Genomic DNA, 25,313 nt, shown 5'->3' with positions numbered 1-25,313 from the left:
GTTTCTGGACCGTTTTCAAAGGCAGCCCCACGTATAACCATTGCAGTAATCCAGACGAGAAGTTATCAGAGCATGGATAACTGTAGCTAGGCTATCTCTGTCCAGATAAGGGCATAGTTGGTATACCAGCCTAAGCTGTCATAAATTGTAGTTGAAACTAACCACAGTTTGTCCTCCCTGGATGTAATAATAAACCTCGGTTAGTTTGAAAACATCAGCTTCCTGTTTTGTTTTTTTAATCTCACAGCTGCATCAGAGGAGGTACACATAAGCCCGAGGATGTTGATATGGTAAACCATGTCATCCAAACATTACATCCAAACTGCGCCATTGCGTGCATGAGTATATGGGCTCTAAAATGCTTATGGACCACCTGCGTATTTAAGTTGGGATTCCTTTCAGAGTTCCGTGCAGTTGAAAACTCGGGGACGTACTCGGTCTGATAAGAGTTGTTCCCTGAAGAATTTCAAGATATTTTTAGGACTGCCATGGCAATCCTGCTTCTAACTCCTGTATATGAAAGTGTATTTGTTTTGACAACCATGCTTTCCTATTTTAGATGACGTTACTTCCCTTCCTATAGGAAAATTAACTCAGCATGACTGAAGCAAGCAAACATTGTTAGCAGCAAGGTGTAATAACATTATAAGACATACACAGCAGGAGGTGAATTTGTTGACATGGGCACTATGGAGCAGTTTGAAGGGCGGATCTGTCATCCTTTTGTCATCTCCCCCCACCCACCCCACCCCCATGGGATGCGGTTTAACCTTGAACATATGAGACATATATAGAGTCCCATGCTGGCCTGCCCTGAACTAGGCTGTGTCATTTGGATTGCTCTGATGCACCTCTGGCGTGGGGTGGAGCTGATAGACTAAGCTCTGTTGCAGCATCTTTTGGGAGAGCAGATGAATGGTTGTATTCAATGGGTGATAGGCAGAAAGAAAGGCATCAAGCTGGGCTGCAGGGTATATCCGTGAAGGACAGACTCTTTCTCAGAAATGCACACGTGCCCTGGGGTATGGGAGGGTATGAGGGGAAGTCTGGATGAGTTTTATGGGTAGCTGTTTTAGTCCCCAGCTATAGTACTGCTATGCCCAGCTCTTTGGAGTTCTCTATACCAAGAGAATTGGAGTACGTGGTCCTAAGTCTATTTTCAATATATTTCTTGAATATATTGTGTTGGTGGCTGCTTGCTGATTTTCCAAACCATAAAGGACTCATATCGAAGATTGGGAAAATTCACCTATGAATGACAAGTGGCGTCTTCAGAACGTCAACAGACCAAATTGGTGGGCCTTTGAAGTCTATTTAATAATATTTTGCCTTTCAAAACAAAATGGAAAGAAAGAAAAAAAAACATCCTGTCTGTTCTGTCAAAGTATTGAATGATCTAAAATGTTCTGCACCGCTCCATATTTCCTGCATAGGGTTGTATCCAATGGTGTCGTTCCGCCAGCGGAAGGAAACTGCTGGTGGAATGGATTTCTCTTTTCCAACTGCAGGCCCCCACGTGTCCCCCAAATCTGTTCTGGAGGGTTTGGGGACCTTCTGGAACAGGTGTGGGGGGCTTCAGGGGGGAGAACAGGATGGAGAAGTCCTATTGCATGAGTGTGCCTCCACTTGTGCAACTGCAGGATCCAAGCAGTGTGGAAATGCAAGATTGGTTGGTCCCATTCTCTGCTCCTGCCCTGAAGTTAGCCTAAACAAATTGTACCCCAAAGTACAAGCCAATTAGTTCTGCCAGGCAGGGCAGAAATTCGAAACTTAGTTAATCCCTCATTTGTTCCCTACTTTTCTGAAGTGAGTGGGAGTGAGGTGAGATAGGGAATGGCATGAGATCTCTTCTCCCGAGCAACAATGCATGCTGAACACTAAAGGAAATGCAGGACTAATTATTTCAGAATGGAAATTGTGAATTAAGTTAAAGCAGTGAAGTGAATTAAGTTAAAGCATCCAGTTGTGGAAATCAAAATGAGCGTCAGCCCCTGAGCATACAGTGACATCTGCAATCCATGAATACAGGAGGCTGTCTTGTAGAGGGCGATGGAAATGTGTGGGGAGGACGATGGAAGTTAAGAGTGCTCCGTCTCCTTGTGTGTTTAGTATTCTCAGATGAAGAACATCTGAATAGGGCTACAATGATGCAAACATGTTCCTAAAGCAGAGAGGGAAAGGTGGTAGAAAGGGGTAGAAGAGGAATGAGAAATGTAGCTGACTTGTCAGTTCCTTGTCAGTTTCCCTCCAATAGAGGGAAAGGGCTATTGGAGTGCCAGATCGTTTGACTGATTCATTCCAACAGGTTTTTAACAAATTTGATGAGTTGCAGAAACTAGATAGCAAATGTTGATCGGGTTTTGCTAAAGCAGGGATAGGGAATATGTGGCCCTTCAGAGGTTGTTGGTCTGCAACCCCTGTCATCCCTCACCATTGGCTATGCTGGCTGGGGCTGATGGGAGTTGCAGCCCACCGACATCTGGAGGGCTGCACACTCCCCGTTCATCACCAAGCCCCGTGAGATAGGGATCATTCGCATTTTGCAGATGGAGAAGTTGAGGCTGTGCCTGATCCACCAGCAAGTTAACACCGGCGCTTCTAGAGCAAGCCCAGTGTGCCCCCCAGTAATCTTTCTGTTCTGCTGGTTGCATCCCTCACCATTATTCGAGTTAACTGACCGGCCGTATTGGTCACATTGTTAGACCTAAATATGTGGTTCATTTGTACTGAATTCAACTCATCAGCTAGTTTTGCTGATAATACATCATGAAATCAGAGAGGATTGTCTTAAAGCAGGGACAGGGAACCTGTGGCCCTCCAGATGTTGTTGAACGCCGACTCACTTCATTCCTGACCTTTGGCTGTGCTGGCTGGGGTTGATAGGAGTTGGAGTAATCTGGAAGGCCACAGGTTACCCACCCCGTCTTAAAGCCTTCAGTTCAGACTATTAACCTCTAGAATGCCTGACACTATGAAACTGCAAGAATGCCTTTTCTCATGTTCTGAAACTATTTCTCAATTTGCAAAATCTGATTTAAGGGACCTTATATGACTTGTGTTTGTTTTTTAAAAACCCTGCCAGAAACCTGTGAATGGCAAAATTTTACCAAAACCCAGTGCCCCTCCCCCCACCTTAGAGAGAAACTTCATAACTAGCCGTCGCTATCTAGTTTTTGCAGTTCATAGTTTTGTTTAAAGAGTGAATGGAATCAGTCTGTCAGATTTTCCAGCACTCCAATAGCCCCTTTCCTTCTACTTCATCACTAGAACTGAGGGATCAGCCACAAAGTACCAAATTTGTCTGTCTTCCCCACTTCTTCTCTTGTTTTCTACCTCCTTCCCTCTGCTTTAGCACATGCTTGCATAAACAAACCACACCCCTTTCTCCTCCCTTTCTTTTGTCCCCCGCTCCCCATTCCTTATCTTCTATCTGCAGCGATTTGCCATCTTATGGTATTAACCTTTTAGGCATTGGATATATTCCCGAGTATGATTTTTCATTCAGCCCAATTAGGCGTGGTGACTGAATGTTTTCCTCCACTCTTTTCTTCTTAGCTACCTTTTTCATGTTGGTATCCAATTTGGCAGAAGAAAGGAAACAAGTTCTAAATATAGGTTCTAAGGAGGGCAGTAAAAAGTGACAGTAATTCCTTCTTCTCTGCTAAGAAGATTGAGGTAATACATCTCCTGCTGTACTCCTCAAGTTTCCCATCTGAAAAGCATTCCAGGGAAAATGGCTGCTGCTTTGGTTTGGTAAAACTGAAGATAACCAATTACAGCATATTTTATTCCAGGTTGGTTACTGTTTCATTTTTGTTTGGGTGTTTTTGGTATGGCACAACTGGATATATATTTTTCTACTATTGGCTGTTGGCCAGAACATCTCTAAGCGGTTACATTTCTGTGTTTATCATACTGCTGATTAATTGTATTGCCTTTGGGTGAAATGAAAACATTTTACACAGAGAGATCAACATGGGCAATGCCAGCTTTTAACTGGCAGCAAATAAATTTCTTGCAAGCTCAGTTAGCAAGACATTACAAAGCACTAGGACGCATGGTAAACTTGCCTCTAGAGACCTAGATTTTTGCCCAAAGACTTTTATCCACTGCTATCAGAATCACTGGCTATCCGGAATCTGTGCTTGGAATGAGAGAAACAGAGCTAAATTTTTCCTAAAGGGACTATTCTTGGTTTTTGATTCCCCCCGCCCCCTTCTCCTTCCAGCAATGGCTTCTGACAATACCATCTCTCTAGCAGCATTTTCATAGCAAAGTAGGGATTGATGTTCTCATTGTATTAAATGAATATATTCTCTTCCTGTTTAATCCTTTGCTTAAGGACTGAGCTTGCATGTGTAGTGCAAAGGCAGTTGAAAAAGCACGTCTGAATCTGTTATTTGTTATGGGGCAGTTCATATATTGCTGACAATTGCCTTCTGTTACCATAATGATAAAATGCTTCATGCAGTTTCCCTCGCCACGGAACTTTTGCAATAATGACCAATGCAGCCTGTTTGCTGTAGTTGCTGTTTTCACATATGCACGCTGTTCTGAAGCATATGCTTTTTGAAATAGATAATTGAGGTAAAGTAAACCAGATATTCTGAGGCATAGGCACGCTGAGCCTCCGTGTAGCTGTTTTTAATACAACAAATGCACAATACTGCTCATTTGTTGTAGGGGTTCTAGAATACTTCTCCCTCAAGGTAACATGTCTGTTGTGGGGCTGTAAGCTTGTGGGCAGGGACTGTTCTATTTCTGATCCTTTTTGGCTGAAGAGTGGGGTAAAATGCTTTAAATAAATACATGCCTTACTAAGAATTGAAAGCATCAATATTTGTTTTTTCTTCCAGCTAGTACATCCATTGCACTTTCTGTTTGGAATGTGTTTGTGTGAGTGTTGCAGGAGCCTACCGGACAGTGCCTTTGACATCACTAATGAAAAGTGACACAGCCTTATGCATCCGTTCCATTTTATGACATCATACAAACAAGAGAAACCTTTAAATCTCAGAGATAGCGTGCAAGTCTTTCTTGCATGTGTGTGTGTGTGTGCATGTGAGAGAGAGCATGAGAGCGCAACGGATCAAGACTAGTGCAAGTATAGCACTAAGGAACTCCAGGGTTTTTAAATCTGGATGAGCTGCTGAGTCAAGATATAGGTCATTTCTACACCAGCCTAAAATCCTGCATTTAAAACAGGGCTTTATGCAGGATCACCACTGACTCCCTTTATATGCGCTCCCTTTCTCCCCCTTCCCCCCTTCTCCCCCTGCTTCTGAGTCTTCCATTATCTTTCCTTGATCTTGCTCCTCTTCTTGCTGCTTTTCCTCTTTTCACAAAGGGAACTCAAGCGGATACAACAGGGTAAATTGATAGCTCATGATCTGCGATCTATTAAAAACGGAACAAAGGGCATTTAGTGCAGGAGGGTCATGGCAGGGTCACGGCATCATGTAAAGAGCCTGCAAACTTCCATGAAGGAGCAATCTCAATCGCAGGATAAAAGCTCCGTGTGAAGAGCCCATAAGGAATCTGAGCCTTCTTAAATGGAAATTACCCAGTGTAAAAGGCTCAACAGTTATTCCTTTTAATTAATTTCATTTTTTAAGTTTCAAAAGGCAGCAGTGAGCCACACAAACACACACACACACACACACACACGTCAACCAAAACAAGGTTTTCCAGTGTTAAACATACATGTTGAGAACAACTGAGAAAAAACTAGACATGCCTAAATCTCACTTCATGTTACTTAAACAGTTTGGGAGCCACTTGCCCAATTCTATGTTCAATGTCCCTCTGGTAATCACTGTACAGAAGAAGAGTTACATCATTTGGCCAGCTGACACTGTTCCTTCTCAAAACTGGTGTTACTGGCCATTAGAGGAGAGGCAGTGGTGACTGAGGAAGCCACGGTTTAATTTATCCAGCCCTCACCCTTTCCTTGGAGATGTTCCTGGAGAGATGTGGAGCCAGACCACTGGAAAGCATCTCCCAGCTGCTTTAGTACATGTGATTCTGGCCTTGGTCCTACTGAAAGCAACAGAATCAATGTGCACAGATCATAGTCAGTAGGGACCCAAAGGCAGAACTGTTCATTTCTGGATGTATGTGTAGAGATATCCTTTTTTGACTCCCAGTGGGACTCAGCTCAGGAAAAGAATGGCATATTTGCCTTCATAAATGCATCCCAATATATATTTTACCCTGTGGTATTTTGTTTGCTTGTACAATTCTTCCAGGGGGAGAGTTCCAGAAATGTTCACATCTAATAATTCACCATCAGAGATGGTATTTTACACACATACACGTCTTGATTTTAAAACGTCATTAAAATCTCATATCTAAAGCCCATAAATGACTTCTTACTGTGCTTTGTTTCCTGGTTAGGTTTCTACTTTTATGCAGCAGATGATCCACTCAGAGAAACAAGGCGAATCCCCAAGAATTAAGGAGAAGATGGAGAAGGCTGCGCTGCTGTGCAGCCATGAAAATGGTGCAGTCCGTTATTTTATTTTGCCTTTTATATGTGCTTGGGGTGTGTGTGTGTGTGTGTGTGTTTTAAATCATCAGGTGGATGTAATAATAGATATTCCCTTTTTTTGGTACTTAAATCTGCACATATATATGCCACCAGACTAGAGTTGCCACCTGTATAAACTGAAAAGTCTGTTGTCTGTTTGCGCATGCGCGTGCACGCACACAAACATACATACACTGAAAATGCCAATTGGCATTTTTAAAGTCAATTTAAAAATGCCAATTGGCTAGCCTTGATGCTAAGATCAAAAAGCAAAGAGGTTCCTGGGTAGTTTCCCATTCTGGCACTGGCTTGACTAGACCTGCTTATCTTCAGCAAGGTTACTGCATCATATGCCTTCAGGCCATGTCATGGAACTAATATCCCAAAGAGAATAATGCAATTTCTGTAGGCAAAAATGATAATGGATGATAACAACGTACACCTAGCAGTGAACATGTCTCCATCATGGCTATTCCCTTCTCTTTTTTTAGCTGTTGTCCCAACAAGAAATCGATACAAAAAACCCACAAAACTGGGGTGGGGGGGACAGGAATGCCATCATGTTAATCCACATTATCTGTGGGTTTTGTGGATTAGGTTTATCTCACGTTCTGTCTCTGGTCCTGCAAGAGCTGAGCCTGCTGTATAAGAGAGATGTCAATGGGGTTGGTGTGTTGTATGACCTGCTCAGATCTCCATGGCTACAGGCCCTCCTAAAGGTAAGGGCTCTTCCAAGAAGAACCAAGCTATTTGGCAACGATTGTGCCTCACCTTGTTAGTGTAGAGCAGCCTTCCCCAACCTGGTGACTGACCAAGAAAGAGATCTCGGGGTTGTGGTGGACAGCTTGATGAAAACGTCAGCGCAGTGTGTGGCCACTGTAAAAAAGGCAAACTCTATGTTAGGCATCATTGGAAAAGGAATTGAGAATAAAACTGCCAACATCACACCGCCCTTATACAAATCTGTGGTGTGACCACACTTGGAATACTGTGTCCTGTTCTGGTCACCACACCTAAAAAAAGATATTGTAGAGCTGGAAAAAGTGCAGAGGAGGGCAGCTAAAATGATAAAGGGTCTGGAGCATCTCCCCTATGAGAGAAGGTTACAACAACTGAGATTGTTTAGCTTGGGAAAAAGGAGGGTGAGGGGAAACATGATAGAAGTCTATAAAATTATGCATGGTGTGGAGAATGTGGATAGGAAGACATTTTTCTCCCTCTCTCAAAATACTAGAACCTGGGGTCATCCCATGATGCTGATTGGTGGGAGATTCAGGACAGATAACAGGAAGTCCTTCTTCACACAGAGCATAGTTAAACTATGGAATTTGCTACCTCAGGATGTAGTGATGGCCACCAATTTGGATGGCTTTAAAAGGGGTTAGACACATTCCTGGAGGAGAAGGCTATCAATTGCTACTAGGCTTGATGGCTATGTGCTCCCTCCAATAGCAGAAGTGGTATGCCTACATGCACCAATTGCTGGGGAACATGGGCGGGAAGGTGCTGTTGCACTCGTGGCCTGCTTCTGATTTCCTGGTTGACAGGTGGTTGGCCACTGTGTGAACAGAATGCTGGACTAGATGGACCCTTGGTCTGATCCAGCGGGGTTCTTCCTTATGTTCTGGTGCCCTCCAGAGGTTTTGGACTACAATTCCCAGTCTTCCTGGCCAGTGACCATGCTGACTGGGACTGATGGGAGTTGAAGTCCAAATCCTCTGGAACGTACCAGGTTGGGGAACTCTAGTGTATAGAAATAGATTTCTGAATGTATCTTCAAAACTATTCATTTTAACTGTTCTTTGTAGTGTGGGGCAGTGGGGGCTGGTGGCTCCAGTTTCAGAGGGGCATTGATTCCATTCTGGGTTTTAGTTAGACCCGGCCAGAGCTCTAAAGGTGCAATCCAAGGTGCTCAACCCATTTTGGGGATAGCATCTTTACAGTTCTGGCTGGTTCTCACTGAAACCTAGAATGGAATCACTGCCCCGCTGAAGCTGGAGCCACCAGCCTCCACTGGTGTGGGGGTAGGGTGATCAAAGACAATTGGTGGAAAGATTATGCCGTTTCCCCTCCCTGCCAATGCTAAATCATTATTGCAGTTCCCTACTGTAGATATGTGTATAAATTAATGTTGCCTGAGATAAAATACAGATGGTGTCTGAGCCATATGAGAATGGCCCTTCCAACTCAGACAGTGAGCCACCCAGAGACCAGGTTCCTGTCCCCAACTCTTCTCAAACCCTGGGCATCCTACCTGGTGGTAGGAGATGTTCCCATCTTTCATTAATTTAAATGGATTTAACTGGGTTAAAAGCTGGGTTTTAAAAGGGATTCCCCCCTTTAATAATCCAGTTGCACTATGGCTTGCCTTCATTATTTATTTAGGGTCATTAGTATAGCATTTTGCAGAAGCTCATCAACATAAGATACTGGTCTCTGCCTCCAGGGAGCTTACAGTCTTAAACTTTGACACTGGGGAAGACAGCAGAGGGAAAGGAACAAGGGTAGGATGGGATGATTGAGAGCAACTGCAGTTGGATATTATTCGGCTTTGCTACAGTTATTGGCTGCTACTACTTTTAGGGGAAGAAGGTTCATAGCAATTGTTATTCTGTACTATGCGATATGTAGGACAGCTCACCTTTTAAGTGTTAGTCTGGTAGCCATGGGCGACAGGAACATGCAGGTGAGTGAGAAAGACAGTGGAAGAGGGGTGGAGAAACCAAACAGGCTGCTAGAGGGACAAAGCCCCTTCCTTCCTCTGCGCCTAGCATAGTAATCCAGCTCTCCACCCTCCTCAGACAACCCCCAGCAGGCTAGTAAATTTTTTGCAGGCTACTTACTGTTTTGTTTTGCAGTTACTTACAAGGATGATGCTCTAGCTAAACGGTAGCCGTGCTACTGGAATGGCAAATGGCTACCTGTTGGGCAAAGGCTCCTCCATTTGTTTTCGGTTTCCCTCTGGTTCTGGTATTGGCATGGCAACTGGTTGAGTCCTTCCCAGTTGTAAGCTGCTGTTCCGTGGCCCGCACCTTTTGCATCAGGGAGGCATTGACTAATTCCACAGCATAGTAGACACCTGGGGGAGGGGTGCTTTGGATCGCTGAAATAGTGCAGACACTTCTGTAAATACAATGCAATCCCATTTTGCTTTCCAAATGTGTGATATGCGAAGCCCAAGTAACTAAAGTTACTTGGGCCAGAGAAGCCGAATTCCTGTGAGTTCCAAGAAAGCTCATAATGTTGGTGTATGCTTGGTGCCCTTCAGATGTGTTGGACAACAATTCCCCTCATCCTCAGGTTGGGGAAGGCTGGTGTAAGCTGTCTGCATAGATTCGTGTGCATAGGATATGGGTGTCTAAAAGGCTGGAGTCAGTGCTACAGGTGCAAAATCCATGGGTGGGGAAATTTGGCTCTATTCCTGGCCCAGTCCATGTGCTTTAATGGCGGGGAGAGAAAGTCAGAGGCATGTGAGCAACATCTATTTGCACATGAGCTTTGTCCCATATGGTATTTTGTTGTGGCCTCAGGATCTTTGTCTTTTAACCCTTCTACTCCTAGGTTTATGAATGCCTTCATCAGTATATCAAAAGGAGACCAGTTCCACTCACCCCACAGGCACGAGCGCTGACCCATGAGGTGAGATTGCTAGACTAGATTCTAAATGCAATCTTCATGGGTTCTGATTCTCCTTTCAGCAGTAGTGTAGTGGAGCCGAGGCCCATGAGGATGAAGCACTGGGATGTCTTGATCAGCAGGGATGATGACATCATCAGCCACTCACCCCATCCCAGAGGTCCCTGTTGCCTCTGAGTTTAGCTCCAATCCTCACAGTAGTTGGGTGGGGGGTGGGGGGGATGGATTTTCCCAGCAACCATATAGTGTTGTGAGCCATCCCTGTTGTAATGCAAAGTATGTTGGGGTGACTTGGTCTTGAATGGGCAATTAACACTCATTAGCTTTAAGAAAGACATTTATAGTAGACACACACACACACACACACACACACACGTGCATCAACATAACTGCTTGCATTTTGAGGCTTTCCTTGGGGACATGGCTATGGGGGCTGTCATGATGAGCACCTGCATTTCAAAATTTATCACTACACCTCTGCCTTTCACTGTTACGCTCTCCAGAAACAGTATTCTACGCAGTGTTCTGCGAGCATCTGTTCTCAGATAACTTGTGTGTATCATTCAGCTATATTTACAAAACTTCAGTTGGTTGTCATTCTTTTTAAGAAAACTTGAAAAAAAAAAAACTTAAGATGCTAAGCTGTAGAGTTTTGTAATGTGGATTGTCTTCCTTTTCATCCCCAGGTGGTGGAGTTGTTGCGTGGAGTTCAGCACCCTTCAGAGGTTAAAGAGCTAAGGCGACTTCTACGAGGGCCGCACTTTAAGGCAAGTACCGGCTCCTGAAATTATGCAGCGTTGTGGGAGAAAGGTCAGGGATACAAGGGGTTAGATTATTAAGATGAGTCCTTGAAAAGTGGTAATTGGTACAGGCAAATTGACTGCTTAATCTCTTTGAAAGAATTAAGAGAATGGTGCTGCTGGAAGAGATCCTAATGTCAACCACCTTGAATTGAGGCACAATCATCTGTACTCAAGAGAGTCCCAATAGATTAGCCTATATATTAGAACAATACAATGCATGAGGATCTCTGTCTGGTATACCACAAGAGAAAGCAGAAGGGGAACAAACAAAAACCTTACGAGCAGCTTGGCGTAAGTGGTCTTTAATGTGCTGCAGCTGCTGGTGGCTTTTGCATTTTAAAAATATATATGCAAGGCCACCCTCAGAGCCTTTTGAATACAGGCCTTTTGGGTGCTTTCTCCTTGACATGCTAGCTTTCCATATGTAAGGAGTTTTGATAATGGGGAATATTCAAACACATCAGGTTACAACCAAAGCTATGTGAGTGGACTTAAAGGAATTTCTGTCCTCCTCCTCCCCCTGCATGCCCCCCAAATCTGCTGCAGAGAATCCCCCAACCCTCCAGAGCAACCCAGGAAGACAACCCATGTTCTGTTAGTTAGGTTGTGAACTCTGGGTTATTCGTGGTTAACAACCTATATTTAAACCATAGTGCTGGGTTCACATGTAACAACAACCCACGATTCAACGACAACCAACAGTTCAATGACAACCCATCTGGGTTGTCACTACGTGTGAATCAGGTCACTATGCTACAGGTGGGAGCCCTGGCTTCAAATCCCAGCTCAGTCAACTCATTCATTCAATATCTATTGATTCTCCATTTGTAAAAGAGTGGTGATGGTGTTGAATGTTGTGAGGTGAACCAGTTTCATGTGCAATGGCAAGACTCTGATGCATCAGCTTTTAGGCAGAATGGTCACAAAGCAACTGAGAGCATCTGACTGTTGAACTAAACTTGCTTCATGTGTCTCCCAAGCAGGCACATTCAAGATGACCTAACCATTGCTTACTCTTCCCTCCCTCCCCCTCTCTTGATCACAGGCCTTACTCTCAGTTCATGATACTGTGGCCCAGAAGGATTATGAACCAGTTCTTCCACCTCTGCCGGATAACATCCCTGAAAATGAGGAGGCTATGAGAATTGTCTGCTTGGTGAAAAACAAGCAACCCCTTGTAATGTTGCATTTCAATTCTAAACTGTGGGAACAGAATGCTGGACTAAATAGGCCTTTGGTCTGATCCAGCAAGGCGTTTCTTACGTTCATATGGAAGGGGGGGTGCATGTCATAAGGGCTCTAACCTTTATGTTTCTAATTTAGGTAATCTCTCAACAACGATTTCCAATAATCTCTGAATACTCACCAGATTTGCATTTCATTAATTCATTGATTCAGTGATAACCTCTCTTTTTCTCTCCCCCCCCCCTGCTCCCTCCAGGGTGCCACTATTAAACGCCATGAGCTAACAGGAGATATTACAGTAGCAAGAGTAATCCATGGTGGATTAGCAGACAGAAGTGGTAAAATGAATTTAAACCATACAACAGGGAGGGAAAGGCGGGTGGGTGGTTAGGATTATTTTTAAAGCGTGACTTCCAGGGTTCCATGCATTTCTTAGTTTTGTAAATTGATTTCTGAGTAGATTAGAAAGCCATCTTAATGACACTTCTTCTTTTTCTTAACGTTATAAGGGTGTATATACAAGATAATATATATTTTCTGGTTATTTTGTTGATAAGTTAACTCAGAATTATCACTGCCTCCTCCTTATCCCATAATTACGAATGAACTAGAACAGTCACTTCTCCTGGAAATGTTTTTAAACACTTTTGTGTGTATGACAAGGTTTCGAACAAAAACTCACGTGCCTTAAGTGATCTGACCGTACCCCTTTGGGCAAGTCTGCTGAGATGCACTTCTGGAATAAAGACTGTGCCAGCACTGTTGCGCTGTCACTTTTCTATTTAACATTTCGATGTTCAGGGTTCCCAGTTGTGGGAGGTCCCCTTTGCAGACCTTCACACTCAGTGCACGAAGATCTCTGAGCTAGCTGGGTGTGCAGGACGCTTGGGGCAGGGTGTGTGCATGTCCCAGCCCCAGTATAGCCCTACATGTGATGCAGGTGAAACCCTGCATAGGGCTGTTATCTTTCAGAATCACATGTCCAACTACTTTCCGTTAAAGCACAGGGCCGTAGGAAGCTCCGTATACCGAGTCAGACCATCTCACCCAGCAGTGTCGACACTGGCTGGCAATGGTCTCTAGGATTTCAGGCAGGAGTTTTCCCTGCCCTACCTGGAGATGCCGGGGATTGAACCTGGGACCTCCTGCATGCCAAGCAGGTGCTCTGCCACTGAACCACAGCCCCTCCCCTCAAGCAGTGTTCCTCAACACTGCTTGAGGGGAATCAGTCAGGAAGGCGTGAGGACGACACAGAACATCTGGACTGGGGGAACAAAATTCCATGGAGAGAATGGGGATCCTCAGGCAAGTGGACTCTTCCTTCCACCAATAGCCAAGGATCATTTGAATGTCTCCTAGCAAAGGATCCTCAATGATCCATGTTGGGTTTGTTGGTGTGACAGTTCCTCCATTTGCACTGTCGTCCCAGTTTGATCTGAATAGAGTTGCTGCTTCGCTTTAGTGATGCTTCCTTATTTATGGCTTTAGGGGAGGCCAGTGCCATCTTGCCATATTCTTCTGACGCCAGCATTGGATCAGTGCCGCAGCTCACACACCTTTTAACTCAGCCACAGGTTGCATTCACACAGCTGTGAGCAAGGACTCTGCATGCACAGTTGTGGAACAGAGGTTGGAACTGGGGGCCTGGAAGGAAGAGTAAATTTAGAAGAGGGGCCTGAGCTCCAGAAGTCTGAGAAGTATTGCCTTAGGGGCTTCAGGAGGTTCGTGTATCTATTCCGCAGGTCGGGAAATGAAGCATTCCAGCTCCGGAGGCCACAGTTTGCCAGGGCCTGGAGACTGGCAAATGCTCTAAAGCGTTAACACTGCCATTACAAGTAGCACCTGTGTGTGTGTGTGCGTGCATGTGTGTGCCCCCGCCTGTCAGGACCCCAGTAGGAGGGGAAGGTTTAAAGTCCCACTCTCCACCCCCTGCGGCCCTGATGCTGCTTCAACCTTCCCACAGCTGCTATTTATATTACAAAAAAATGTGCATTCACACACACACCTACTTTGCCCTAGGAGTCCTCTGTGAAGCTGTAGATCATCCTTGTCTAACCTGGCACCCTCCCGCTGTGTTGGACTACAACACCAGCATCTGGGAATGCTGGGAGTTGTAATCCAACACAGCTGGAGGGCTCCAAGTTGGGGAAGGCTGGTTTACATCTAGAACTGCTTGAAGTTTCAGTCAAATCTCTTGCTTGCTTTCATTGCAAATACAAAGTCCACATACGTTTGTCCTTATCTTTGTAGATAGAACTTGAGTGTTGTGTCTTGCACTTCGTGCTGGACTTCGGAGAAGGTCCGTAGCAGCATGAGCCTTGCCTGTTGCTTCTGACCTTCCCTGACACAAAGCGAAAAATCCCTCCCCCTCTGTGATCCACCAGTGAAAAGAAAACCTGGAGGATGGGGCTTCTCTCACTTTGTGCCAGGTGGTTGCAAAGTGGAGGGCAAGGGGTGTGTGTGTCTCATCTGGTTCAGTGCTCCTCACTGGTAAATGGGGACCACTGACAGTGTTTTGCCAAAGGGCTCCCAAAATCCTGGAGTTGGCACTGGAATGCAGTCTCAGAAGCTTCATATAGGGCAGCCTTGTCCAAACTCGTGCCCTCCAGATGTGCTGAACTACTCCTATCACCCCCAGCCAGGATGGCCATGATCCACCCTATCTGGAAGACCATCAGGTTGGGGAAGGCAGATAGAGGATACGCATTTCTGAGAGATTGGATAATGAAGTCTACTGTTCTGATTTGTTTGTGGAACTGGGAATACTCTGACAACGGAATCCCAGTACCCAGAATTTTGAGAAAGAACCCTGGCATCTCTCAGAAGTCCCAAATACTTTTGTCCCTCTCTTCCCTGACAAAATGCTCAGTGTCGTCCCTTTCTGTCGTAGGGTTGTTGTACGCTGGAGACAAACTGGTAGAGGTGAATGGAGTTCCAGTGGAGGGACTGGAGCCAGAGCAAGTAATCCACATTCTGGTATGATGATCAGCCCTTGACATTGTTAATAGCGCCCAATGGGGACACGAAATCAATGCCAATAAGAGGAGCCTAAGCAAATTCAGGCGGTACGGCCAGTGTATGAGGCAGTTCTGAAAGAGGAGGAGCCAGATGGCCGCCGGTCCCGGCCAGAGCCATTGGGTGGACTTTGCTGACTCATTTCTCCTTCAGATTCAAAGAGGTTGAATGCTTGCTGTTTTCTTACTCAAAGGGCTCCTTCACACAGAGCTTTTATCCTGCGATTGAGATTGCTCCTTCCAAGAACTTTGCAGGCTCCATGACCCTCCAGGGCATCTCCTGCACTAAATGCCCTTTGTTCCATTTTTAAATAGATCACAGATAATGAGCTATCAGATTACCCTGTTGTGTTCCACTTGAGTTTCCTCCATGAAAAGAGTAAAAGTGGCAAGAAGAGGAGCGAGATCAAGGAAAGATCATGGAAGACTCAGATACGGGGAGAAGGGGGGGGACGGGGGTGGGGGAAAAGGAAGCATATGAAAACGGGAGTTGTCGTGATCATGCATTTAAAACGGAAACAGAAAGCCCTGTTTTAAATACAGGATTTTAGGCAGGTGTAGAGATGCCCAAAGCCTTTCTTTAGCTTTGGCATGATTTGACCACTAACAATTAAGCACACAAGTACTTAAGATGGCGTTGCTGTGGACTTTATCAGTCCCGGCTTCACTAGAAGGCCTGGGGGGAAAAACAGGAAAAATAGGGGTGGGAGGGATGGAAAATTTCAGGAAAAAAAACTCTCTTCCCCCATGTTTTCCAATAATCCCTGGGGAAAAATGTTAGTTTTTAATGTGTCCTTTCTTTCCCCCACCCCACCCTATTTTGTCGTTATTTCTAGCTCTTCACTTCTCTAATCTTCACAAAAGGACATGCCTAATAACATAGAATTGATAATCTGTTGACCTTGGTGATTAAGCGTTCTGTTTGTGACACAACAGCAAAGTGTAATTAATTGGATGCTGTTGTTCTGAATTCTTGTAGGCACTGTCACAGGGAACTATTATGTTCAAGCTGATTCCAGTTTCTGATCGACCGGTCAGCAATCAAACAACGGTAAGATGCATTTATTTCTTCAGATCTCTCTCGTGGCACGCAGCTAATCCAGTAATGGCTGGCAGGAAGGAGAATCAGTTCTATCAGTGCAACTCATGGCAATTTCTGATGAACCCACTTTGGATTATGGGAGCTGTACACATCTGGAGGGTATATCATATCCATACGCTGCCTTTTCACTGGTTGACAGCAAGCTTCTGGGTCATAGAATCATAGACTAGTAGGGTTGGAAGGGGCCTATAAGACCATCAAGTCCAGCTCCCCGCTCAGTGCAGGAATCCATGTCAGAGCATCCCTGACAGATGGCTGTCCAGCCTCGTCTTGAATGCCTCCAGTGTGGGAGAGCCCACCGCCTCCCTAGGTAATTGGTTCCATTGTCGTATTGCTCTAACAGTCAGGAAGTTTTTCCTGATGTTCAGCCAGAATCTGGCTTCCTGTAACTTGAGCCCATTATTCCGTGTCCTGCACTCTGGGATGATTGAGAAGAGATCCTGGCCTTCCTTTCTGTGTCAACTTTTCAGTTTAAGATGCTAGTTTTTACTTGTATAGTCTAATGGAGACTGGTCCCAGTGTACCCAAGGGAGCATGTCCTCCATTATGAATATCTCTGCCTGTTAGGACCTTCAGGGAACTCCTGCTCCAGATCCATCCAGTCTTTGAAGTATGATGCCTGAGAGCACAGAGCTTATTGGTTTTCGGTGCCCCAGAGAGAGAACTCCCACCTAAAGGAGTCTGGCTTTGGGCCAATATCTGAGTTCAGAGTAAAGCAAATGCTTACTAATGTGTTTTATTTGATCAGTGTCAATCTCTTAATGACAATCTGAGCACTTTTTTTACTGGAAAGGTGGGTTCGAAATTTAATTAATAAATTATTATGAGACAAATAGTTATACTGAACCGATTGGCTAGATTACAGCTTTGGTCTTCATCACTGCTTTGGGTAGTCCTGTTCTGTTGTTCAAAGCCTCCCTTTGAGTTTGTCATTACTTCACCACTAGCAACGAATGTGAATGAATGGGTGATTTGGGGTAGCAGGCCATTTCTCGGCCGTTTGGGTGGCCTCTCGCCCACCGGCAGCATGGGAGGAAGCTGTGAAACCCGTTTGCTCAGACTGATTGTGGGTATAGCCTAAGAGACCTGGAAAAGTAGTGGTTTGAGTTTGGCAAAAGACTAAAACAGGTTCATAATTTAAGGGTGCTATTTTTGAACTATGTAGTAGTGCCTGCCAGAAGGCCCTCTTCCTTGCTATCTTTTCATCCTGCATATTGGTAAATATGCAGAGAATACAACAATTTCATATGACTCCTGGATGACTCTTTTCTCCCAAAAGGAAGTGATCCTGTGAAAAGCTGTTCTGAAACTTCCCTGTCTGTTTCAAAAGTAATATATTTCCATCGAAGTTCACATTGTCATTGCTTTTATTCTGTCTCGGATTTTGTAAGCTATTGTCTATCTCCTGAATGGGAGAGAAAACTAAGATATAGGCTATAGGCAGTGGCAAGACCTTTGTTTGTTTAAAAACCCTGCCTGAACCCCACTGTACTGGATAATTTCCAGCCGATCTCCAATATTCCATTCCTGGGCAAGGTGCTAAGAGTGTGGTGGCTTCTTAGCTCCAGGGACTTCTGGATGAGGCAGATTATCTACTGTAGATCCATTTCAGTCTGGCTTCAGACCTGGGTATGGGACAGAGAATGCTTTGGTCACCTTGGTGGACGATCTACACCAGGAACTGGACAGGGGGAGTGGGTCCCTTTTGGTTCTGTTGGACCTCTCAGCAGTTTTCAGTACCATCAACCATGGCATCCTTCTGAAGCATGTGTCTGAGATGGGCCTGGAAGGCACTGTTATTCAGTGCCTCCAGTCCTTCTTGGAGGGGCGATTTCAAAAGATGGTGCTGGGAATTCCTGTTCAATGCCATGGCTATTAGCTTGGAGTGTCCCTCAGGGTTCTGTCTTATCACCCACTTTATTAACATATACATGAAACTGCTGGGAGAGATTGTTTGGAATTTGGGGGTTCAGTGCCACCAGTATGCTGACCACACCCCGCTTGATCTCTCCTTTCCAAAGCTGTTCTAGTTCTAAATTGGTGTCTGATGTTGGTAATGGACTGCATGAGAGCAAACAAACTGAAGCTTAATTAATTCAAGACAGAGATGTTCCTGGTCAGTTGAAAGGCAGATCAAAGAACAGGGACTCAGCCTATGCTGGATGGAGTTACAATCCCCCTGAAGACTCAGGCTCACAGTTTGGGTGTACTCCTGGACTCGGCCCAGAACCTGGATGCCCAGGTCTTGGGGGTGGCCAGGGGTGCATTTTTGCAGTTGAGCCTAGTGCGCCAGCTGTGCCCGTTCCTAGAGAAGTTTGATCTGGCCATGGTCAAGCATGCCTTAGGTACATTTCGACTACTGCAACGTGCTTTACATGGGGCTGCCTTTGAAAACTGTTTAGAAACTTCAGCTGGTCCAGAATTTCTTTTCTTAACTTTTTATTGTGAAATTTCAACAAAACAAAAAAGAGGAAAAGAAAAAAATGTAGCTGCACAAACGTGAACGTATCAATTTCAATGAATGCATATGAAGTGTGTGTGTATGAGAAAATACAGCTTTCTAAGAATTATCTTAGTCCAGAATGCTGCAGCCAGATAACTGACTGAGGCCAGTTACAGGGAGCACGTGACGCAACTCCCTTGCTACGACAGCTTCCCTGGCTACCAGTCTGTTTCTGGGCACAATTCAAAGTGCTACTTACAATCTATAGTGCCCTAAATGGCTTGGGACCAGGCTACTTGTGAGACATCCTGCACCCAACCTGCTCCAGGCTTTAAAATGTTCAGGAGAGGCTCTTCTTTTGGCACTGCCCGAGGCTGGGGTGGCTACTCCCAGGCTGTTTGTGCCTTCTCTGTTGTCCTTCTGCCACCAGGCCAAGGGATTTTTATTAAAAGTAGGTCTAAGTGTTGGTTTGGGTGCTGTTTTTATTCTGTTGTTTTTAATTGTGCTTTTAATGTACTTGTTTTACTGCTATTTTAATCATGCTTTTATTTATTTATGGTTCTAAGCTGCCTTGAGTGCCACTTTCTTAGTAGAAAGGCCGGGTACAAATCAAATCAATAAATATCAGTGTGGGGTCAGAGGAATTGAAGAGGGTCTCGAGGTATGAGTAGCTCAGAAGTAGAAATAGATATTTTGGAGAGCTTGGCTCTCCACAACAAAACGTATTTGTCTCTTTTTAAAATAGGAGTTCGGGTGATGCATAGAGACTCCTGCTGGAAAGTATCTTAAATCCTGTCCATGATTATGAGGACTAAGTTTCTGAAAAAAGAGAGAGAAGGTCTTTTTCTATGGTTCACTTGATCATGGAATTCTCTCCTTAGGAAAGCTCTCCTCACCCCCTCCTTGATGGTTCTTCGTTGTTGTGTGAAAACCTTGTTTAGCAAGGCCTTTGTTTTATTCGCGCGCTCTACTATTTGTAGTGTCAATATTTTTTCTGCTCTTTTGTCATCTTTTAACTCACCTTCTTTGTTAGTTTTAACATTTGAATTTTATCTTTTGCTGTTTTTAGTTATTTCAGTTGTATCTTAATTCCTGCTTCTGCTTCTATATTTGTTATTGTTAGCTCCCTTGTGTGTGATCCATGGAAAGGTGGGATGTCACCATTTATGATAATAAATCAATTTTCTGTGTTGTTGTCATCAGCTGTATGTGCGAGCAATGGCAGAGTACTGGCCTCTGCAGGACCCTACCATCCCATGTGCTGATGCAGGGCTGCCATTTAAGAAGGGAGATATCCTCCAAATTGTGGACCAGAACGACACGCTCTGGTGGCAGGCAAGAAGAATTTCAGACCTCAGTGGTTGTGCTGGACTCATCCCTTCAAATCACCTTCTGAAGCGGTAAGAACAGCCAGTGTTTCTGAATACATACCAAATAATAAGCTGATTCCCCACAATGGGTCTTCCTCAGCCTGATGCCCTCCAGGTGTTTTGGACTACAGCTGCCAGGATTCCTGAGTATTGGTTATGCTGGCTGTGGCTGATGAGAGACTAAAACATCTGGAAGCCACCAGGGCCCTGTTCCCACGACAACGGAAGGAGAAGGAAAGAGTGGCTCACTCGCATTTTCTAAGAGCCGCTTTTGGTCCGGGCAAGGCTCCATGGGGGTGTGCATCACCCCATTTTAAGTCGCTTCTCCTAACATACTTCTGGGTAGAGTTGGGGGGTTGGAGTGAACGTCATCTGAGTGGCAGGGGCTGCTCAACCAATAAGAGAAGCTTCCCCCGCCCCCAGGCTCCTTTCTCCCTAAGGAAGGTGGAAATTAGACGTTATTACTTCTGATGTGCGCAAGTGAGGGAGAAGCCGCCTAACGAGCCCCAATCTTTCTCTTCTGTTGCTGCGCTTGATCGCCCTAACGAGGTGGGGAAAATGAATTACTTTCGATGTGGGCATTTTGTAGAGAAGCCTCAGTGGGCATAATGTTACTTCTGAGTAGCCACTAATTGGTTTGTGCTGGGAGTCACAGGGACGGGAGAAAGGAAACACCCCTTGACTGGGGTCAGGGTGAAAGGCCTGGGCAGGGCAGCACACCTGAGGTCAATGTGGGGGTTGGGGCTCACAGCAACTATACCAAGGAGAACCCAGCTTGAGGAAAAGAATCGGACTTTTAAGCAGACTCAAGAAATCCGGGTTTTCCCTGATAAGCTCCGGGGTGGCTGCTGGATGGCTACAACGTCATCTAACCCTAACGACCTCAACATGCAGCTGGCTTGGAGTAAATCGCTGGTGGAGACACAGCCAGGTTAGGGAAGGCCTGTCCCTATTATCATGCAGCCCTGTTGCAGAAGAGCAGTGACGGAATGGTACCGTGAAGGAGGTAGTTCACTAAAATAAACCAAAGCCGCATACGCGTTGCTGGCGATATGACCATATTATGCCGGTGCTCTGTGATCTGCACTGGTTCTCAGTCCATTTCCAGGCCCAATTCAAAGTGCTGGCAATCTTTAGAGCTCAAAACAGCTTGGGGCCAGCCTACCTGAAGGGTCATCTCCTTCCATATATGCCTTCCTGGACCCTAAGATCATCTCCCTCCTCTGTGTGCCCCTGCCAGATGAGGTGAGGCAGTGGTTACAGAAGAGAGGGCCTTTTCAGTGGTCATGACCCAGTTCTGGAATGTACCCTCAGAGAGGCTCGCCTGGTGCCTACATTGCAGTCTTTTTGGTGCCAGGTGAAGACCTTTCTATTCTCTGGGTTCCAGCTCTGTGTTTTGTCTCCCCCAACAAGCCAGAGTTCCTGGTTCTCACACAACACTAAAAAGCCCAGGGATAAAGTATCCCTGAGTTATTTAACCACTTTAAAAAGATCCTGGTTTCTCATGACATCTGAACCAGGCCTCTGGATAGCACATCTGCTAGTTTTACTCTGATTATCACTCCAGTGTGCATTTGATAAGAATGCCCCCAGTTTGACTAGGATCTATTGATACTGTTTTCTTACTGCATCACATTCTTTTCTGCCCAGGAAGCAGCGGGAATTCTGGTGGTCTCAGCCCTTCCAGCCCCACACCTGCCTCAAGTCAACAATCTGTGAGTATAAAGATTTCCTATTTACCAGCTGTGGGTGGGAATGCTTCTCTAATTGACCTCTTTCGCTTGCTGTTTGGCCTCCACCATAGACTATAGCACAAATTGGACTACCATGGATCTGGGACCAAAAAAAAGTACTTTTGAGTTCCAATGCTGAAAGCAAATCCATGACCCTAGAGCAGGGGTGGGCAGAAGGTAGATCTCCAGATGTTTCAGGCTTCCAACTCCCAGAAGCCCCTGCCAGCATGGGGTCAGAAATGCTGGAAGTTGTCATCCAAAACCTCTGGAGATCTACTTTCTGCCCACCCTTGCCCTAGGGGCATGAATTTTAGCAAGATCAATTAGACTATTTGCTTCCAGTCACTAAGGAATTATAACTGACTGGGTAATACTTGTGGAGATGAGTGAGTACATGGCTACTGCCTTCCACTTGCATAGAAGTAGAAGATCTTTTGTCAGATGTGTCTCTTACATAGTCACAGAAATGTTCAGGCATGCTCTATATTTATATCATTTAAAAGCCATCTTTATATATGGTTTTTTTCTAGCAACAGTGGCTGCAGTCTCTTTAACTCTACTGTTTTCTTTTTAATTTCCTCCATGGATTTGATGTGAGTAGTGAGTACTGTGGAAGAAGGTAAGCAGTGATATCTGGATCTGATCTATTTCCTTCCACATATCCTGAGTTAGCTGAACTCTGCAGCCTAGTTCCCACTAAGGTGGTGAATCTATGTCTGAGCAGCATCACTTCAGGTGGTGGTGGTGGTGGGGTTCTCATGATTAAAACGTTTTTACCGGCAAATAGAAAACTACCTGTCAGAGAGAAGGGTTCTTCAGGTTGGTGTGAGGAAGGCATCCCAGAATGAGTTAACTGAATGTCCCTCTACTGCCCAGGAAAAGCAGGGACCACGTGATCAGAGTTTAGTTTAGTCTATGGGTCCCAGGCTTCTCCCAGCCAGTTCTGTCCATGGCTATAGCTCAGAAAATAGAGTAAGAATATCAACTGGAGAGAAGAAAAAAATGCAGAGGATAGTAGCCTCTAAATATACTCCTAGCAGAGGATCTGGCCCAGGTAGACACAGAGACTGTCAACCCCATGAATATCCCTTGATGTATGTAGGATGCAGCTGGGCTGCCTCCATCACACCAACCTGGAAGGAACCTTCTTGGTAAGCAACCAATGTTGTGTTCTCCAGGTTGGTGTGAGAAAGACATCCCACAGTGGGCTATGTTTACTGCCAATTTTAGGGTGGATATATGAGAAAATATGTTAGAGTGGGGATACAACCTCTTGGAGGGACTCTCCTGCTGAAGGAGGCCTCCGCTGAGGCGTAGGTGTATATTTTGTAATGCCTCACAAAGGAATTTGGATTCTTCCATGGAGCTCTGCAGGTTTCTGCCATGGAGGTGTTTGTGCTGCTGCTGTAGCTGCTGACCTAGTGAAGTGTGCACTGACATGAACTGGTTTTGGGAGGCATGAAGCCTCATAGGCTGAAAAAATACATGCTTTAGGCCCCCTGGCTAAAGTAGAACAGGATATTCCCCCCACCCCCTAAATAGGTGTTGGATGAAAGGAGATAAAGAGGGAATCCTGAATGCCTGAATGAGGTGGTTTGTTTGAGATATATTTTGACTTCCTGTCCACTCAAAGGGGTGATGAGGATTAGGACAGAAGGAAGGTTGAATTAACTCCTGTACTCTGTGGACTATGGTATTCGCCTCAGGGATAACACCAGGGTCTGGTCAAAGTATGACTGTGTCTTTTTAGAAGTGATGAGTCCTTCCCTAACTGACAGTGTCGATAGCTTGGAAATTCTTTGTGCACGAGGAACAACACCTTCTGTGACAGGAGTTGAAGGGGAACCGTTTTGAGCGACTCAGAGGGTGCTTTGGTCAGAGCAGACAGGACAACACAGGCAGGCCCTGGTCTGGAAATCTGTGGACTGGTGGAGGACTCAGGAGTGTGGCCCCTGTTAGGAAGCCCTTGGCATGTGGATATGAGCCCAGAGGAGGATGGCCAGGTTTGGACAGCACCGAAGAGATGGCTGAGATAGTGTATGAGACCTAGGTTGAGGCTTGCTTGGAAGAACAGCAGGACCTCCTTTAGGCTGGCAGAATGAATCTCCATATTTTACATCTGTACCACTGAGAGAAAACTTTCTAGGAGGTTTTGTATATATATGCACGGTGGAATCTTTTCTCAAGGCCAGCAAGGCACTGATGATGGAGTCTGGATATGCTAAGGCGGTGTAGTCTGACTGTTCAACAGCCATGCGGCTAGCTGAAGCCAACCTGGGTCTGGGTGGAGAACTGGGCCTTGACAGAAGAGGTCTGGTACTGGAGGGACGAATCAGGAACCTTCAAGAGGTAGGTTTAGGATTTTGGAGAACCATGGGCATCTGGGCCAGAAGGGGGCTATTAGGACGACTGTTGCCTGTTCTGTCCAGATTCTTTGTAGGATTCTTACTGTGGGCAGAGTCAGTGGGAATGTGTAGGATCTCCCCTCTGGCCATTTGGTGTTGAGAGCATCCGTGGCTTCTACCCCATAAGAGCGGAATCTTGAAAGGAGTGTTGGGAATTTGTGGTTGTGATGTGAAGCCAGTAGGTCCGCCATGAGGTATGAACCTCATCTGAACATCTTGAAAAACAGAGGGGTGAAGGCTCTGTTCCCCTGGAACTATCTGTTTGTGACTGAGGTACTGTGCCATGTGGTTCAGCTTGCCTTGGATGTGTTGGGCTGAGATGGATGCTAGATTGCATTCAGCCCAGAGAAGCATGGGTTGGGCCTCCTGGTGGAGTAAGTGTGAGTTCTTTCCTTGTTGTCCATGTGGAACATCCAGATGAGGACATGGCAGTGTTGCATCTGTTGTGAGAGTATCTGATGGCTAGGTGAACAGCTCTGAGTTTGAGCCAGTCCATGCTGTGTGGTTTGTCCATGCCTTTCCATTGACCCTGAGTTATTTGATCATTGAGGTGTGATCTCCCCAACCCTTCAGGCTGGCACCTGTAGTTAGAGTGATTTGGTCTGGAGGGGCATGCCTCTTTGAAGGTTTTGGGGGAGCTATCACCAGAGGAGAGGGGCTCTGTATTGAGGAAAAAGAGGAATGCAGCCATATTCCTTGGTGTTCCTTGCAGACAATCTGTAACTGGAAGGGGAGGGGCAGGGGCATTGTTATGAAGAGGCCCACCTGTGCACAGGCCCCAGATCTTTCCAGTTGAGCTCCGGATCTTTTGAGCTGTCCTGATTGCCATTTTTTAACATTTTCCCATTGACTTGCATTGGAAAATAGAAACAGCCATAACTTCTGTAGTTTGTATGATAAATACATAACATTTGGTAGCCCCCATGGAGCTGATTGAACCTGCCAAATTTCAGGCAGTTAGGTGCAGTAGTTTTTGTGCTAGTCACAGGTAAAATTTTATATTTTCAAGAAAATCTGTCAAAGCAAAGAGCTATAATTTTTTTGTGCTTCCACAGAAGTGCATGGAGTTTGGGGACCTGGCAGCCTCTCTGGA

At 45.3% G+C, this 25,313-nt stretch overlaps 1 protein-coding gene across 1 annotated transcript in view; it reads left to right on the top strand.

The window, feature by feature from the left end:
• The window catches only part of MPP4 (MAGUK p55 scaffold protein 4), a 52,632-nt gene that overhangs the window by 3,916 nt on the left and 23,403 nt on the right, over window positions 1–25,313 (top strand). The window contains 11 exon segments of the mRNA XM_084817974.1: window positions 6,397–6,502; window positions 7,127–7,248; window positions 10,091–10,168; window positions 10,852–10,932; window positions 12,014–12,145; window positions 12,410–12,491; window positions 15,044–15,129; window positions 16,147–16,218; window positions 19,916–20,112; window positions 21,733–21,797; window positions 22,417–22,434. Of these exon segments, the coding sequence (XP_084674100.1) occupies window positions 6,397–6,502; window positions 7,127–7,248; window positions 10,091–10,168; window positions 10,852–10,932; window positions 12,014–12,145; window positions 12,410–12,491; window positions 15,044–15,129; window positions 16,147–16,218; window positions 19,916–20,112; window positions 21,733–21,797; window positions 22,417–22,434 (1,039 nt within the window).

The sequence above is a fragment of the Heloderma suspectum genome, chromosome 1, assembly GCF_057233095.1.
Source record: "Heloderma suspectum isolate Gila_16-S chromosome 1, 16-S_ref, whole genome shotgun sequence".
NCBI classification, from domain to species: Eukaryota; Metazoa; Chordata; class Lepidosauria; order Squamata; family Helodermatidae; genus Heloderma; species Heloderma suspectum.
The sequence above is the reverse complement of the archived record's forward strand: the minus strand, read 5'-3'. Positions and strand labels throughout refer to the sequence as shown.